Source organism: Xenopus laevis, chromosome 4S (genome assembly GCF_017654675.1).
Source record: "Xenopus laevis strain J_2021 chromosome 4S, Xenopus_laevis_v10.1, whole genome shotgun sequence".
NCBI lineage: Eukaryota > Metazoa > Chordata > Amphibia > Anura > Pipidae > Xenopus > Xenopus laevis.
This window is the reverse complement of record NC_054378.1, coordinates 64,872,450-64,889,424: the sequence shown is the minus strand read 5'-3', so window position 1 is coordinate 64,889,424 and position 16,975 is coordinate 64,872,450. Positions and strand designations below refer to the sequence as shown.

General features: G+C 37.0%; 1 protein-coding gene across 1 annotated transcript in view; it reads left to right on the top strand.

The window, feature by feature from the left end:
* The window catches only part of lepr.S (leptin receptor S homeolog), a 32,169-nt gene extending 24,203 nt beyond the window's left edge, over positions 1–7,966 (top strand). Inside the window, exons 15-18 of the mRNA XM_018260752.2 lie at positions 1,464–1,559; positions 3,199–3,304; positions 6,063–6,138; positions 6,681–7,966. Coding sequence (XP_018116241.1) covers positions 1,464–1,559; positions 3,199–3,304; positions 6,063–6,138; positions 6,681–7,496 — 1,094 coding nt within the window. The 3' untranslated portion in view covers positions 7,497–7,966. The remainder of the gene's footprint in view (positions 1–1,463; positions 1,560–3,198; positions 3,305–6,062; positions 6,139–6,680) is intronic.
* Positions 7,967–16,975: the final 9,009 nt, after the last annotated feature.

Genomic DNA, 16,975 nt, shown 5'->3' with positions numbered 1-16,975 from the left:
AAATACGGGACTGGAATATGAATAGGAGAGGACCTGAATAGAAAAATGAGTTATAAAAAATAGCAATAATAACAAATTTATAATCTTACAGAGCATTTGTGATTCAGATGGGGTCAGTGAACACAATTTACAAGCCATTCTATAACATACTAAAAAATAATTAAAGGTGAGCCCTTTAAATTAGGTAAACTGGTTGGTTGGTGTTCCATTTTGGCCAACTGGCCTTGGTTGAAGTTGCTTTGCTGCAACTAGCGTTACGGCCCACAGGGACTTTGCCGATTTCCTAACGGGCGCTAGGGTTGCTTTGCACTCTAACGCCAGGCGAATTTTCGCTCTGCTCATTGCCTTCGTCAGCTCAGACTAGGCGAAGTGCAATGGAGTGCATAGGACTTCCTCAATTCTTAGTACAAAAAAGTACCAAAAAACGCTGGCATCTTTTCCTTTTTTCTGAGTGATAGCCTGCAAAGGTCCATAAATGTTTTGTGGGTAACCGGGTTCCCCCTCCATTTTCTAACATATGGAACATAACTATACAGTGGGCTCATGTGCAGGGCATTATAACAACTATAATACACAAAAGCCATGAATATCTTGTAAATTATATCCTTATAAACGGTGAGTTCTGATGTCATCAGTTATAAACGGTGAGTTCTGATGTCATTTCTGTCACATGACTCACTGAAACTTGTGTATTATAATAAATAAAGTACCCCCAGTTGCAAAATATAAGGATATTAGAAGTTACCTCGGAGTTCCATGACCTGTATAAAAACACTCGGCCTTCGGCCTCGTGTTTTTATAAGGTCATGAAACTCCTCGGTAACTTTTAATATCCTTATATTTTACAAGAGGGGGTACTTTATTCACTATCTATTTTCTTTATTAAGGTTCCCTGGACTTGTGTAATGTAATGTATTTGCTGGAACATATACGTCCATGTAACTTTAGCATTTCCCGCTGTATGCAAATTAGGCAACGATAGCGCATCTTCGCTTTGGTTGGCGAAGAAACACTAGCGAAAATTCACCAGCGTCCGGCATCCTGGATGCAACTTCACACTAAATAGTGAATTAGCGTTGTCCTTGGCAAAGTGTTGCGATGACTGCGAAGCTGTCGCTGGCGAATTTTCGCCGGTTAGGGAATTTGCCCCTTTTTGTCACTAAAAGGTGTATTGCAGTTCTAGAAAAAAAAGTGTGTTTAGTTATTGCTCTGCTCAAAATCCATATTTTGCCTTGGTTTTGTGTCTGTATCTACCTGGCATGCTATTTTCTATTCACAGATGTTCGCTTAGCATAAATGAACTTGCCATGGTAATGTACTGTTTATCGTAATGACATGAGAATTCTCTGGCAAATAGCTCAGAATTAGATACAACTTCTAATAGTATTGTACACTCATGCAAGTAAATGTGGCTCTAATACATCTAACTGTGTGTTGCTTATGTATGTGTCTCTATTTTGCAGACAATTTTTTTGCCATTGAGAAACATCAGTTTAGTCTGTACCCAATATTTCCAGAAGGAGTTGGTGGTTCCAAAGTTATAAAAGGTTTCTCTACAGGTATTTGCATGCATTTCAAACTGTTGTGTTTTGGGGAATTTGGTGGGGGCTTTTTTCGTGCATGTGCAAGATCCTTCATCTTCATGGCTCTTTTCCCATAAATGTGGAACGCAATATGAAAGGCATTATGATGAGAAATAATTGAATTATCTTTAGTTTTGAAATGCTATTTTCAGTCATGATCTATTAAGGTAGAATTGTTGGTGTATAAAGCAGTTTGTATAAAGGTTCACTTAAGTGCAATTGGTTATTAGGTGCAGCTCTAGGATTGCACTTGTATTCATGTCAAAGGTACTTGCATCAACAAATAAGGTTGCAGCCCATGTCTCTCTAGCTCATCTCTCTCTTGTGTCTGTGCCATGGCTACTGATCTCAATATACACACCTCAGGTAAATGTGCCAGCCCAAGAATGTCCCAAAGGTACACTGCCATGTTTTACAAGTGTCATATTTTCCAAACAGATGACAAATATGTGGGCAGACAAATGATGTGTTTATTTATATCAGATGTCATGGAGTCACACGCAGTAGAGTCTCGCTGGAAAAGAGCTGTTGGCAGCTTATAGAATGATACATATATATTTAAATTGGATCTAAGGGCACAGAGAAAAAGAGAAAAGTATACTTTATTTCTGTAGAGTATGTCAGTGCACAATTGTCCACCACCACTAAAAAAAATCCCAGTGAAACAGTTTAGCGAAAATACCAGTTCATCAAGACTACATAAGAGCTAAAAGTCCAAAGCAGTGCATAGAGCATCGAATGAAAAGCTTAGCTTACAATTATAGGGCCATGTAGACAGTGACAATCTATGACAATTTGAGTGGGTCCTTCCTTTTATGTGTTTTAAAATTATAGCATATATTTGTTTGCTATGGTTCTATTTACCCTAGCAACTAGACAGTAGAATGAATAAGTGAATGGAAGAGGAATAGGAAAGTGTCTGAAGTACCAATAACATTGTAGCTGCATGGAGCAATTTGGCTGCAAATACTGCAAAACCGATAATAAATAAAAAGAAGACCAATTGAATAGTTAACTTACCGTTGGGCTACCTGTGTAGTGTAAAGCTGGAAAATGTTCAACAGATATAGTATTTTGCAGAGAAACATGGGCCTGGTATAATAAAAAACTTGCAATTTTATTATTTGCTGATATTTTATATAATATATAATAAACTTCAATCATCTAACTGACTGGAGTGTTCAAGTGATTGCTTTTATCTTCTTGTTGTGTTTTTTTATTTTTTATAAAATAATGATTTTGCTGCAAAGTGACAAATTACTTAATAGCATTGCTAAAAAAAGAAATAGCAATTCTTAAACGGAATAGAAGACAGAGAGAAAAATATACCGATTATTCTTGTTGCCTGTATGGCCATATTTTACATATGCTGTGTCTGCAGGGGGCTGGCAATGTGTTATCCCATTCTCACCGATCTTAGGAAAATTACTGCAATAGCATAAAGTTATCAATCTATCGCTGCATTTTAATGGTTTACTGGGTACATTTCATTAAAGCCATGTGTTTATTATTCTTTAACCTAGCTATTGCAGAATTAGAATTTCCTTTGCCTGTCAGGGAGTGCCAATATCTCTAGTTCAGCAAAACCTGATTCAAGTCTCTTTCTCCTCTACAGTGGAAATAACTGAAGCACCAAAAGATACAGGCTTGTATGTTATATTACCAGTCATTAGTTTTTTTGCCCTTTTGCTCATGGGAACAATACTAATATCTCATCAAAGGTATTTTATACATATTTTATTGTTTAATTCTATAGTGTTGTTGATTCTACTATGTTCAGATTACCTATTGAGCTCAGTGCGGTGTATTCCCTAGATTATTGCATTCTTCATGCACACTCACAAAGGTACAGTTAGATTTTGTGATTAGTGGAAAACTATTGCATTACATACAAGTTTCACACAAGTAACACTAGCTAATTCTCTTTACCCAAAAACATACATACTATAGGCCTTTAGGTAGTATAGTGTTTAGTATACCTTTCAGATACACTTTCTCCACTACCCCAAAAATCATCTCCAGATCTTGTTCTGTAACAGTTGGGAGGTCATCGTTCACATGGAGGAACATGTAATTATTCAGTGGTACATATCATACTGTGTCCCTCCAATTGTCTATAAAAATGACTTTAAAGTAAGGGTGCAAGTCTGATATATACTGCTGGATAATGAGAAAAACATGCTCCTCCCTATGAGCAGATGGCCCTCCATCTCTTACAGCTGGAGGGCCGTCTAGTTACAATAGTACACATGGAGGTGACCCACTATGGTTAAATCCCAATTCTCTCAATTTAAGGTTGAAGGGAGTTGTTGCTGGCAGCAGGTGGGCCACACCATAGTATAGACAACTGGAAATTTCTTAAAGGTACCAGGAACAGCTCTTGCGTTTTTTACTCTTGCACCTGTGACCCCTTATTTGTCTCCATTAAAGGAAAGCAAATTAATGTACAATTGCTCAGAGTCCCCCTGTAAGCAATTTATACATCAACTGACTCTCTCTTTGCTCATTTCTGAGCAAAGCAATAATAGGTGGTTTTCTTCTTCTGAAATTGTTCCCAACTGTCAAGCTGATCCACAGAACTAACCAGCAGGTGGCACCGTTGATTCAATTTTTATTATATTAGAAGTATAAAAAAAAGGGTAAAACTGAAAAAAATATAAGATATAAATTACAAAAGCACTTAGATGGGTGCCCCCCAGAGTCACAAATCACTCCTGATTCCAGTACATAAATTTGAGATGGAGAGTCTATTCTCTTCTATATATTGGAAAACGTCATGTGATGTTTTTTTAACTTTTACTTCTGACAATGATATTTTATTCTTTTATCATATCACAATAAAAATGAATGCATCCATAAGTTCCTCTTTTGTATGCAAACTAGTAATTCTAGCAGCAGAATGTGATTTCTCTGAACTTTTCCTAACAATTTTGATTTTATTTACAACCATCCTGTACTTGCTGGTAGCATTGAATTGGGTATGTTGCGCCCAAGTTTAAGGACATGTGAACCCCCTCTACAAATGTAATCAGTGAACAGCCTCTTTGAAATCTTTAGATACCTGCCATTCTGGTTGTTAAAAGGTTAATAGTAAGGCTGCAGCATCCCCTTACTATTGACTTATAAATCCTTCTACTCCTCTAACCCACTTGGCCCCCTCCCTCAGGAATTTGCTTTGTCTTTTGGCTTATGAGCATGCTCAGTTCTTCACATCTTAGATTACTAAACACACCCTCCAGTCTAACAACCAATGAAGGGATAGCATTGCTGGTTCCCATAGAAACTCTAGCTGTCTAATTCCTATTTTATTCTCCTAACCACCTCTCTTGAGCTCAGCTTAACCATTACAGTGCTCAACCCCAGCATAACTTTTTATCAAAGTATGTTGTGCCTGTGTAAACCTGCATTCTGCATTTCATGAACTTTACAGCATACATGTCTCAATGTTACTGATGATGTGTCAGAGGGAAAATGGCCTCCAGGTGAAAGCTGTTATTTGTTTTAGGAAAATGTGATGGAGCTGGCAAATGGAGGGGTTATATGCAGTACAAATGATGTGGCTTGGGTGGGGAAGATATGCCCAACTTTTATACATGGGAGGAAAATGTAGGTTTTGCATGTCCTTTGTTGTCATCTGTTGATCATTACAAAGAAAACACTGTAATGAATTACACAATAACCTAAGTTGTTGGAGACAGAATTTTTCCTCAAAGTGATATTGTAGTGGGGGTGGGCAGGTTAGTTTCTCCATCACATTCTCACATAAAGAAGAACCTTATCCCACCCATGGTCCCAACTGGGACTGACAGTCACAAGTCCTTTCATCATTCTCTCTATCCTTTGACACTATCTTATTAGTTCTGACTGTTCAGAGGCAGCTCCAGCAGCTTACATTAGGTCCCAGGCAGCTAAATGCCAGCATGCTTAAATACCTCCGACAATGATGAGAAAGGGAGCAGCTGTAGATCAGAGGTTAGTTAATTAGGGTTACAATACCTACTTTTCAAAGCCTAATTATGCATGCTAAATTAGCTAAATTAGCTTGTTTGTAAATTATGTGCACACATTCATGTTCATAAACATATACTGCAAATGGGTAAATCATAAACATTAATGATGTTTATCACCTACAGATCAGCATATTCTCTTTGTAGAATGTATTAACCGTAAATACATGATAATAATATTAGAAAACTTTTAAACAATTGACAGAATTCTTATGGTTCTCTGTATATTACTCTGCTGACACATGGGGAGATAAGCTGCCGACAGACTGAAGGGGGCGAATTGACAGCCAAAATCTGTCAGTGTATGGCGAGCTATAGATAAGTCTATCTATTTTATAAACTAAATACACCACATGAAAGTTTGATTACTTTTGACAGGCATTAAATAGAAATGCATGGCTTTAGTACAATACAGTTTACTGGTTTGGTCCAATATACCATAATCAATAAATTATGTTTCTGCATTTATCAGGATGAAACAAATATTTTGGAAAGATGTACCAAATCCAAAGCACTGCTCTTGGGCTCAGGGTGTCAATTTTGAAAAGGTTAGTTTCAACTTATAATATAGTCTGCTTACCTGTCATAGAGCAGTCAACTCTTTTATGTCCTTTTCTTTGTGCACTCCCAACCCAACTGCTGTCAGACATACAATAATTAGGTCAGTCTGCCCATCAAGACCTCCTTCTTAAAGTGAATATGCCAAGATGTTAATTACAATACCCTCTTTGATTATAGACTAGAAAACAAACTGAATACAATCTACATGGAAATATATCTACTTAATGTAATGCATAGCAGGAAAACACACATTGTTTTAAACTGAATATCCTATATCCCAAATATGCATTGTCATGAAAAGGGTTAATAGAATTACACAGAATCAAATGCCAAGGGTATATATTTTGCAGGCTTATATACCTTCCTTTATATACATTTTTATACCATCCAACTTGTGTAAATTATTCCTTTGAAAATGTTTTGATTTAGCTTATATGTGCTAGTTTAATTCTGCTCTGCTTTCCTCTCATATTAAAAACGTCTAAGCACTAACATTTTTATTAAGAATAAGTAATTACTTTTTGTCCAGCCAGATACACTAGAAAACCTTTTCAGGAAACATTACAGACACCCAGCAAATGGTTTTCGATTCCTCTATGAGCCTGAAGCAGTTATTAAAGACTTGAAGATTGACAAGCAAGTACCAAATGAAATCACTGATAATATTTCAAAGGCTATCAGTTTATTTACCGCAACTGAAGAACCTGGCCATGACTCTGCATCAAATCATTTTAACATCGATTGTGCTCTTGAAAATGACCATCAAGAAATGGTATACAGCAGCATTTGCCAATCCAGTATTAAATATGCAACAATTTTGGGTAATGACCAGCAGTGTAGAAAATATAGCAGTGAACGGAAAACCAGCCTCAGCTCTTTTGATGGTTGCCTTCTAGGAAATAGTTCTATGGTGATTGGGAATCACGATGTTGATAAGCATACATTGGTCTTCCTAGCTGGGCTACACACAAAACAGCCAAACAAAATATGTTGTAATTCTACTGTGTCTTCTGAAGGGTCATGTGAATCACTGGATCCTGAAGAAAGCTTTTTGGATGCTGATGGCCTGGAAAGAAACCTGTACTACCTGGAATTTGGTTCAGTTCAACAATGCGGACAGCAGGAATACTATTCAGAGAAACCCTTGGGGACGTTTCACTATAAAGAAAATATCTCATATAAAGAGATTGATTTTAAAAAAGACAAAGATCCAGAATTTATAGATAACTATGATATCAAAAGTTCATTTCAGAAGACCTTCTTGTGTTACATGCCACAGTTTCAGAAACATTCCATTACACTACCTGGGGAAATGGAAGCTGAAACACTTAATTTGTGCACATGAAATATTGTTATTGTGTTCAGAATTAATGCATGCAAAGGAACTGCTATTTTAAATCTTTCTAAATCTAAAAGTGTACAGCACATGACTGGTAGAAAACCAGTAAAGTATGTTGGTCATTAATGCCCTTGCAAAAGGATATTTCTAAGTGAGAAACAACACCTCAGAATAGCTTTTATTTCTGTATCTGTGGTCACAAGCAGAATGGTTATTTTTAAATATAATTTATGTAGAGCTTCACAATTTGCCTTACAGAGATTCATCTTGACATATATTCTCAGCCTGGTACTCCAGCACTGAGCTCTGCATAGGAATATCTGCAGGTGTTGAATTCAATTTGTGTTTGTTATGAGTTGATAGAGTACTGATCATTTTGGGAAAGACCATAAGTATTTACTGGTCAGTCTGCTTCAAATCACCCCATAGATTTTGATGATATTCAAGTCAGGGGACTGTGACGGCCATTCCAGAATATTGTACTTCTCCCTCTGCATAAATGCCTTTGTACATTTTGAAGTGTGTTTAGGGTCATTGTCTTGTCGGAATATCCAACCCCTGCGTAACTTTAACTTTTGTGACTGATGCTTGAACATTATCCTGAATAATTTGTTGATATTGGATTGAATTAATCCGACCCTCGACTTTAACAAGGGCCCAGTCCCTGAACTAGCCACACAGCTCCACAGCATGATGGATCCTCCACCAAATTTGACAGTAGGTAGCAGGTGTTTTTCTTGGAATGCCGTGTTCTTCTTCCGCCATGCAAATAACTCATCAGTCCAAAGCACTTTGTTCCAAAATGACTGTGGCTTGTCTAAATGAGCTTTTGCATACAACAAGCGACTGTTTGTGGCATGAGTGTAGAACAATGTACAGATACGCCATCTGCAGCAAGATGTTTTTGCAGGTCTTTGGTGATTTGGTTGTCTGTAAACATTCTCACAATCCTCCACATTTCCTGCTCCTGTATTTTTCTTGGCCTGTCAGACCAGAAGCACAACTTGCAATTGGTCACCTTAAATATATTTTCTCATGATTGGACAAGGCTTCAAGGCTTAACGAGCTAATCCAACCAATTTGGTGTTGCCAGTAATCAGTATTGAACAGAATTAGCAAAATTACAAGGGTACCCAAATTATTGCACAGCCAGTTTTTCACATTTGAATTAATGTAATACAACTTAAAACTGCTTCGCTAAAAATCTTTGTTCAGAAAACACCCCAGTACTCAGATGTTCCTGGGAAATGAAAGATATACCACTGTTACATAGTTACATAGTTACATAGTTAAATTGGGTTGAAAAAAGACAAAGTCCATCAAGTTCAACCCCTCCAAATGAAAACCCAGCATCCATACACACACCCCTCCCTAATTTTAATTAAATTCTATCTACCCATAACTATACTAACTATAGAGCTTAGTATCACAATAGCCTTTGATATTATGTCTGTCCAAAAAATCATCCAAGCCATTCTTAAAGGCATTAACTGAATCAGCCATCACAACATCACCCGGCAGTGCATTCCACAACCTCACTGTCCTGACTGTGAAGAACCCTCTACATTGCTTCAAATGAAAGTTCTTTTCTTCTAGTCTAAAGGGGTGGCCTCTGGTACGGTGATCCACTTTATGGGTAAAAAGGTCCCCTGCTATTTGTCTATAATGTCCTCTAATGTACTTGTAAAGTGTAATCATGTCCCCTCGCAAGCGTTATCTTTTATTGATTGTTGAAAGTGGAGTAAATTATTATGCAGGCTGAGAGGGGTTCCCAAACTTTTTTATATGACTGTAATAACCACATAGATCCATCAGGTCTAGAAGTGCAAAATTTCAGACCCCATTAGTTACACCCCCAAAGAAGTGTCATTGTTATTATTACTAACTTGTAATATAAAGTGCCAACATATTTGGCAATGCTGTACAATAGCTGGTGTATATATAAAATACAGATTACATTCAAATATATAACTAACAACTAGTACAATCGAGAGGAGTTTTTTAAATAGTTCAGTGAATTTGACTAAACAGCTTCCTCCTACTCCAACAACTGAACGAAGTAAATGTAAACATGTTATTTAGCTGCACTTTTCTGTAATATTTACTACATTATACAAGAGAAATGTATTTAAGCAAATAAATTGCCCTTAACCCCTTTTTCGTTAATATTCCCTCTACTATTGTTTTTTTACTCAGCCTTGCATTAATTTCACTCATCAGGCAGTTCTACTAGAATAAGTACCTTCCATCACTACATAATGTAAATATTGCCATAAGCAGCAGGTATGTACAGGGCTACCTAATTCCTTCTGTCCCCCAATGCACCCTCTTTTGAGCATTCAGAATAGGTGTTACTGAGTTGGATAGATTGAAAGCATCACCTTGCACAAGCAGAATAGCAGTAGTGACGTTTAATTAATCCCTTGTGCTCCCACAGCTGCTTGGCGTGTGCTTTCTCTCTGTCTGTCTGCCTGCTGTACCCTGCTGAGAAATCCAAGATAGAGGTGCGTTCCACAGTGGAATGCAAGAACAGAAGAGTGGCGGTCAGAGGGAGAAGAAGGGTAGCGGCAGCAGCCCTGATCTCCAATAAATTCAGTGGGCCCTGGGCAGATGCCCCATTGGTCCTATGGCCCAGGATGTATAAGGGGCCCAATGGGGACCTAATTAATGAGCAGTTTTAATATATATTGGTAAAACAGGGCAACCTCTGGACATTTTGGGGCCTTTAAATTAATTTGCTGTGGGTCCAGTAACGTCTAATTACGCCCCTGATGAAAACTGCTGTAGCTTAATTATATATTCAAATTTCATCATAATTTACTGCAGCAGTGTTAACAAAAAGATAACTAACCATCAAATGGACAGTGAGACCTTGCAATGTGTTTTAATACAAGCCATAAAAATGACACAGGCATTTATGGATATCTTTCAGAGATCATGACCTCCAAAACTTGAATAGCAACGAGTCCATATGAATGAATGGGGAGGGGCCTTTTTTTAAACTGAAGGAATATATTAGACCATAGTTTGCTGTATATGGGTTTAGGTATTAGTATAAAATTATACAGAGTTAAATGTATCCCTTATGCCACAATGGGCCACAAATGGTAGCTCATCTAGTCAGTACACAAACATACTACTACCTACATATAAATAATTGGTTAGGTTATATCTTGAATAAATCTGCATATTTTGGGCAGCCATCTGCAAAAATATTCATGTGTGCCTTCAAATAATTTTGAACTCTTGCCCCAAAATACATTTATAAGTAAAAGTGCTCCTTAGCTAATTAGCCAAGCACACGCTTGGTGGTGCTTCAAAGTTTAAAATTTAGTGTATTTGGTTACCAAATTAGAACAATATTAAGTTTTACACAAATTCCAGTGCAGGTTTATTTTAATCAAAAGTTCTCCTAAATGTCTGGTTTAATATTGTTTAGAGTGAAACAATCAACAATGCAATTAAATTGTTCAAATAAAATTAGAACTTCAACATGCAACATTACAATATCCTGTTTCAAGGGTCACCGAGGGTTTTTAGACAGCAAGGCTAGAATCATGTTTACGTTTCTGTGATAATCCTCATCTATTCATCTTGCAGCCAATTATACAAAATTGCTCCTGGATGCTAGGGGGCATATTTATTGACCTCCGAAAATTTGCCAGTGCCGGCTTCGCTCACATCGCAACACTTCTCCAGGTGTAGATTCGCCAGGACAACACTAATTCATTAAAATCTGAAGTTGTGTTCAGGGCGCCAAAACGCTGACAAAGTTGCACTAGCGTTACTATGGCAAGAGAAGTGAAGTTGCGCTATCATTGCCTCATTTGCATACGGCAGGAAGTTAAAGTTGAATGGACGTATATGTTGCAGCAAATACATTTATACAAATACATTACATTACACAAGCCCAGGAAACCTTAATAAAAGAAAAGAGAGTTGTTATATTGCCCTACACATGAGCCCAGTGTATAGCTTTGTGCCATATGTTAGGAAATGTAGGGGGGAATCCGGGTACCCAAAAAAAAATTTACGTTCTTTTTCAGCCTTTCACCCTGATAAAGGAAAAGACGCTATCGTTTTTTTCAACTATTTTTGTAGGAAGTCCTATTTACTCTATTGCACTTCACCTGGTCTGAGGTGGCAAAGGCAAGTCTAGTGCAAGAGGTAACGTTCAGTAAAAGTAGTGAATTTGCGTGGTTACGTCCATTCGCCAGATCGCAAATTCGCCAGGTATTAGGTAGCAAAGTACCGCTAGAGTCTATCTCCTTCACTGGCGAAGTTACGCCAGCGACCGTTAGTAAATCAGCGAAGTACCAAAATGATGCCCTGTTAGTCACTTCGCCCTTTAGTAAATTTGCCCCTAGGTGTGTGCGTTTTGCAACAAAACAATTTGTCAAACAGAAGAACTGCTAAAGGCCTTTGGTTATTGAGGCTGATGACTAAATCGGATAATATGCAATTTTTTGCTACTAACCCCCACACTGCATGTATATATGTACTTTATTTAACTTGTTGTTTTTGTTCTACATATAAAATTATATATTCCAAGGTACAATGGAACACATAAAATACATTTTTTTTTGCATGAGGGTTTCTAAAACTGCAATTATTCCCTTGTGTTTTATGATATAATTTACAGTATGTCAACCCTTTCATTTTCTGGCCTCCTGCTTTTAAACCGCAGGAATTATTTGCCATTGTAATCATTACAGGTTTGTGCTAAATTACCGTCTAACAGATGAAGAATTAGTCATTCTGATAATTTTGATTTTCCACCTACAACCTGACAACTGAAAATGTTACTATTATTAACACTTTTTTTTACCTGTAATAGAATCTGCATATAAACAGTATCTATAAAACTTAAATAACCTATCTTTTATTTCTTCTCTCTTGATGCATTTTTTTAAAGTTATTTCACAGAGGCAGATCCAAAATTGTCATAGAAAATAGAAAACTTATATAATAAAATATAACAATTTTGTTAAGAATACAAATGTCTTAGGCCTGTAGAGATATTAAAAAGTTCACTGGAAGTGGGTGATGCTGTATTATATGATTGTTTTATGGTGTCATTCAGTGTTATATAGCTATAATACACAAAAGCCATGAATATCCTGTAAATTATATCCTTATAAACGGTGAGTAGTGATGTCATCAGTTATAAACGGTGAGTAGTGATGTAATTTCTGTCACATGACTCACTAAAATTTGTGTATTATAATTAATAAAGTACCCCCAGTTGTAAAATATGAGGATATTATAAGTTACCTCGGAGTTCCATGACCTGTATAAAAACACTCGGCCTTCGGCCTCGTGTTTTTATATGGTCATGAAACTCCTCGGTAACTTATAATATCCTTATATTTTACAAGAGGGGGTACTTTATTCACTATATATATGGGTATGTGTATTTGTGTGTGCATGCAGGGGTGTGTCAATGTGTGTACTAGAAAGATTCTGTATATTACATACAGAGGCAAGAGAATAACAGCAGGGGCAGCAAGCAAGTAAGCAGTACACAAGTGCAAATAGAATATTTGTCTGTGATTGTGAGATATCAAATAATTAAACTGGAAACATGCACATATATTGAAAAATGTAGTAATTCAGTAAAGGGCCCTAAAATAATAATCTGGTCTATTAACTGCTAGCAATCAATTATCCATTTCAGCATATACTGTATGGAGATTGGCCAGAAACTGCATGGGCACATAGTAACTACAATTCCATCAAGTAATTGGACCCTTGAACAAATTGAATAGGCTAATGCAATTTAGCAATCTACTTGTATGGCCAAAATGCACTATTATCCAACCAGTCAAAAAAAAAATATCCTTGGATAAAAACAGCTATGTGTAACATGTACATTATATTATCATCAGGCTTTAAGGGAGAACTTTGGCCACAAAGTTGGTCTCGAGGGGTCTGGATGTGTCCTGGGGCAGCAATATACTAGGGCAACAGTCCAGAGGCCTTGTAGCTCTAAAACTGTATAAACTATTCTATCAATGTTCCTCTTGATGTACCTTATTAGGCATAATGCAGGCAACTTTGAGGGGGTACATTCATTTATAATGTACACAAGTGTCAGTGAGTGATGTGGCACAAATTACATCACTAAGCACCAAATATAACTGATAGTTAAGCATCATATATAAAGATATACTTTACAGGATATCCAGGCTCTAGTCTAGAGTGTTTGTGTGTGTGTGTGTGTGTGTGTGTGTGTGTCAAAGGTTAAAGGTTGTGCTTACCACTTAATATTCAAAATGAGGCTGTCACCACAAAATGCATATAGACAAAGATAAGAGATCCTCTGTACTAACTCATTATCTATATAATATATTATATTAATAATATATATTTTAATATATATTAACTAATTATGTATATAACATTAGGACATTTGGGGGGCTATTTATCATTCTGTGTAAAACAGTAGAGAAAAACATCACTAGTGATGCTATCCATAGCAACCAATCAGATCTTTGCTATTGTTTTCTGACCTCACCAGTGATGTTTTTCTCGAGTCAGCATGATAAATAGGCCCCTAAGTGCATTTAGCTATTTAAATGCCCTTCCCTTAAAAAAAAACAGGGATTGTTTGTCCATATATTGCAATATATTCAAGCTGGCCAACTATGTATGTCATAGTCATCTCTGGTCTGCCCAGTTCTACAATTGCTTTCATTAAATTAATTAAGAATTCTACTGCTTCATTATACATTTTCAGAGGGTTTTTTTCAACGAGTTTTACCTGCAACTTGCTTGCAGTCAAGGGTAAAACTCCTAAATGGCTGCCCTTTTTTATTGGTCACCAGTGACCAGTGTAGGGAATAATGGGAGCTACAACATGGAGCTGGCCATTGCTCCACTATAAGCTAAAGCAAAAGACAATACAGACAAAGACAAGACACAATGACCCATTATCAATATATACGTATATGTAAAATAAAGCAGTAGAATTCTGAATCAATGATGAATCATATAAAAGTCAGTGTAGGACTGGCCAGACCACGGATGACTTTAGTGTAATTGGCCAGCTGGGATATATTGCATTATATGGACAAAAAAACCCTGCTTTATTTAATGGGAAGGCCCTTTTTAGTAGCTTAATGTACTAAATGTCTTAATGTCCCATATATATTGATAATACATTGATTATATTGATAATGTAGAGGACCTCTTGTCTTTGTTGAGATATATATTTATATATTCTTGCTATGTATACTAGCTCCATCAGTTAAGTATGTTGCTCATAAACCTAAATGTACATGAGCACACTGACATTTCTGTTATGTATGTAACAATTACCTTAAAAGAATTACAAATTATTTATTTTGTCACTTAGTCATAAATGAATCATACCAGTAATGCAATTACTCATTGCTGTGTTTGAATGTGCTGGTATTGAGGGGTTAGTGTGAGAAGAAATAACTGCAGAATGGGTTCTTTACTACAAAAAAGTGACGCCGGTCCCTGTAACAAAGATTGCAGATTTTTAACCTACAATTCAATTAATGGCATTTCAAATACAGGTATGGGACCTGTTATACAAAATGCTCAGGACCTAGGGGTTTCCGGATACTGAATCTTTCTATAATTTGGATCTTCATACCTTAAGTCCAATAGTAAATCATGTCAACGTTAAATAAATCCAATAAGTGCTTCCAATAAGGATTAATTCTATCTTAGTTTGAATCAAGTACAAGGCACTCTTTTATTGTTACAGAGAAAAAGGAAATCTGGATCTGGAAATTTGAATTATTTGATTATAATGGAGTCTATGGGGGGCAGCCTTTCTGTAATTCGGAACTTTCTGGGTATTAAGTTTCTGAATAATTGGATCCCAATCCCATACCTGTACATAAAGTCTGCATAACAGCCCTGCACAGTCCTAGCTGAAAGCACCAGTCAATGGCATCTTAGAATAGCCCCCTGGCATTTGCCAGTCTGAGTCTGTCCCAGTATGACGACACCGCCAGCTCTCCACAGAGAAGACCCTAAATCAATGTCTCTAAAGCCATGTTGCAGTGTCAGCTGTGATAAGTGCCGCTGGGATATAGGGATTTGGGGGCACAAACAAAATATTGTGCCTCCCTTAGAAATCCTTGATCCTTATTCTAGGCCAGAGCTGCTTCTATAATAAGGTGAAATGAGAACCTTGTCTCATGCAGAATGTAATTTTTTTTTTATACATAAATTAATACATTCATTTTACTGTATAGAGCACTCTCAGCACCAATGATAATGCACCTTCTCCACAGCCAGCGAGAATGGGTTTGCTACCTTTAGGGGCAAATTTACTTACATTTTAAAGTTGCGCCAGTGTCGGCTTCACCGCACTTCCCCAGGGCGCCGCTAATTCACTAAAATCCCTCAGGGAGGCGAAAGGCAGTGAAGTTGCGCTAACGTTAATTCGTCAAGCAAAGCGAAGTTACGCTAGCGATGCCTAATTTGCATATGGCGCCAAGTTAAAGTGCAATGGACGTATCTGTAGCAACAAATACATTACACTACAATAAAATAGAGTTGTTATTTTGCCCCATACATGTGCCCACTGTATAGTTTAGGTGCCAAATGTTAGGAAATGTAGGGGGGAAGGATGGTACCCCTAGAAAAATTTACGATCTTTTTCAGCCTATCACCCTTAAAAAAGTAAAAGACGCCAGCGTTTTTTGGGACTTTGAAAAAATGTCAACTTTTTTTGAAGCAAGCCCAATCTACTCTATTGCACTTCGCCTGGTCTGAGGTGGTGAAGGCAAGTCTGGCGCAAGAGGTAACGTTCAGTAAAATCTGCTAGTGAGTGAATTAGCATAGTTACATTCATTCGCAATAGCGCAACTCCGCCTGGTGTAAGGGTGCGAAGTACCGCTATAGTAGGTCCACTTCGCTAGCGAATTTACGCCAGCTCCCGTTAGTAAATCGGCAAAGTAACCAAATGACGTCACGCTGGCAAATTTTCAACTAGCTTTAGCCATTTCACCCTTTAGTAAATTTGCATCTTAGACTTTAGAAATGATCTTCATTTATATGAAGTGGGCAGTATTGGTTCCTTTTACTGACCATAAGAGCATACAACTTTGGCCATGCATAAATGAAGCATGGCAAATATGTAAACTTACTTGGAAAGTATCAACAAAAATTAAATGCATTATTATAGATATAATTATTTCCAGTGAGTGTAAAAGCCAAAAATTGAAGATCTAAAAAGGTTTGTACTGGTGGTAACTGCAGTGTAGCAATGAATAGAATGCATAAAACCACACTTGCAAAGCTTTTTTGTTAACATTATAAGACATTATAAAATATGAAAGAATTCACACATATAAGTGATTGATCAGATGACTGAAGGACTGAGACTAATTAATTAGAATGTGTAGAACAATGCAAAAAAATTAAGAGCCTGTCTCTATCTTTTCCATTGCAGTCATTATGAATTCCTGTGGGTCTGAGGGGTTTAATACTTAGATCAATAG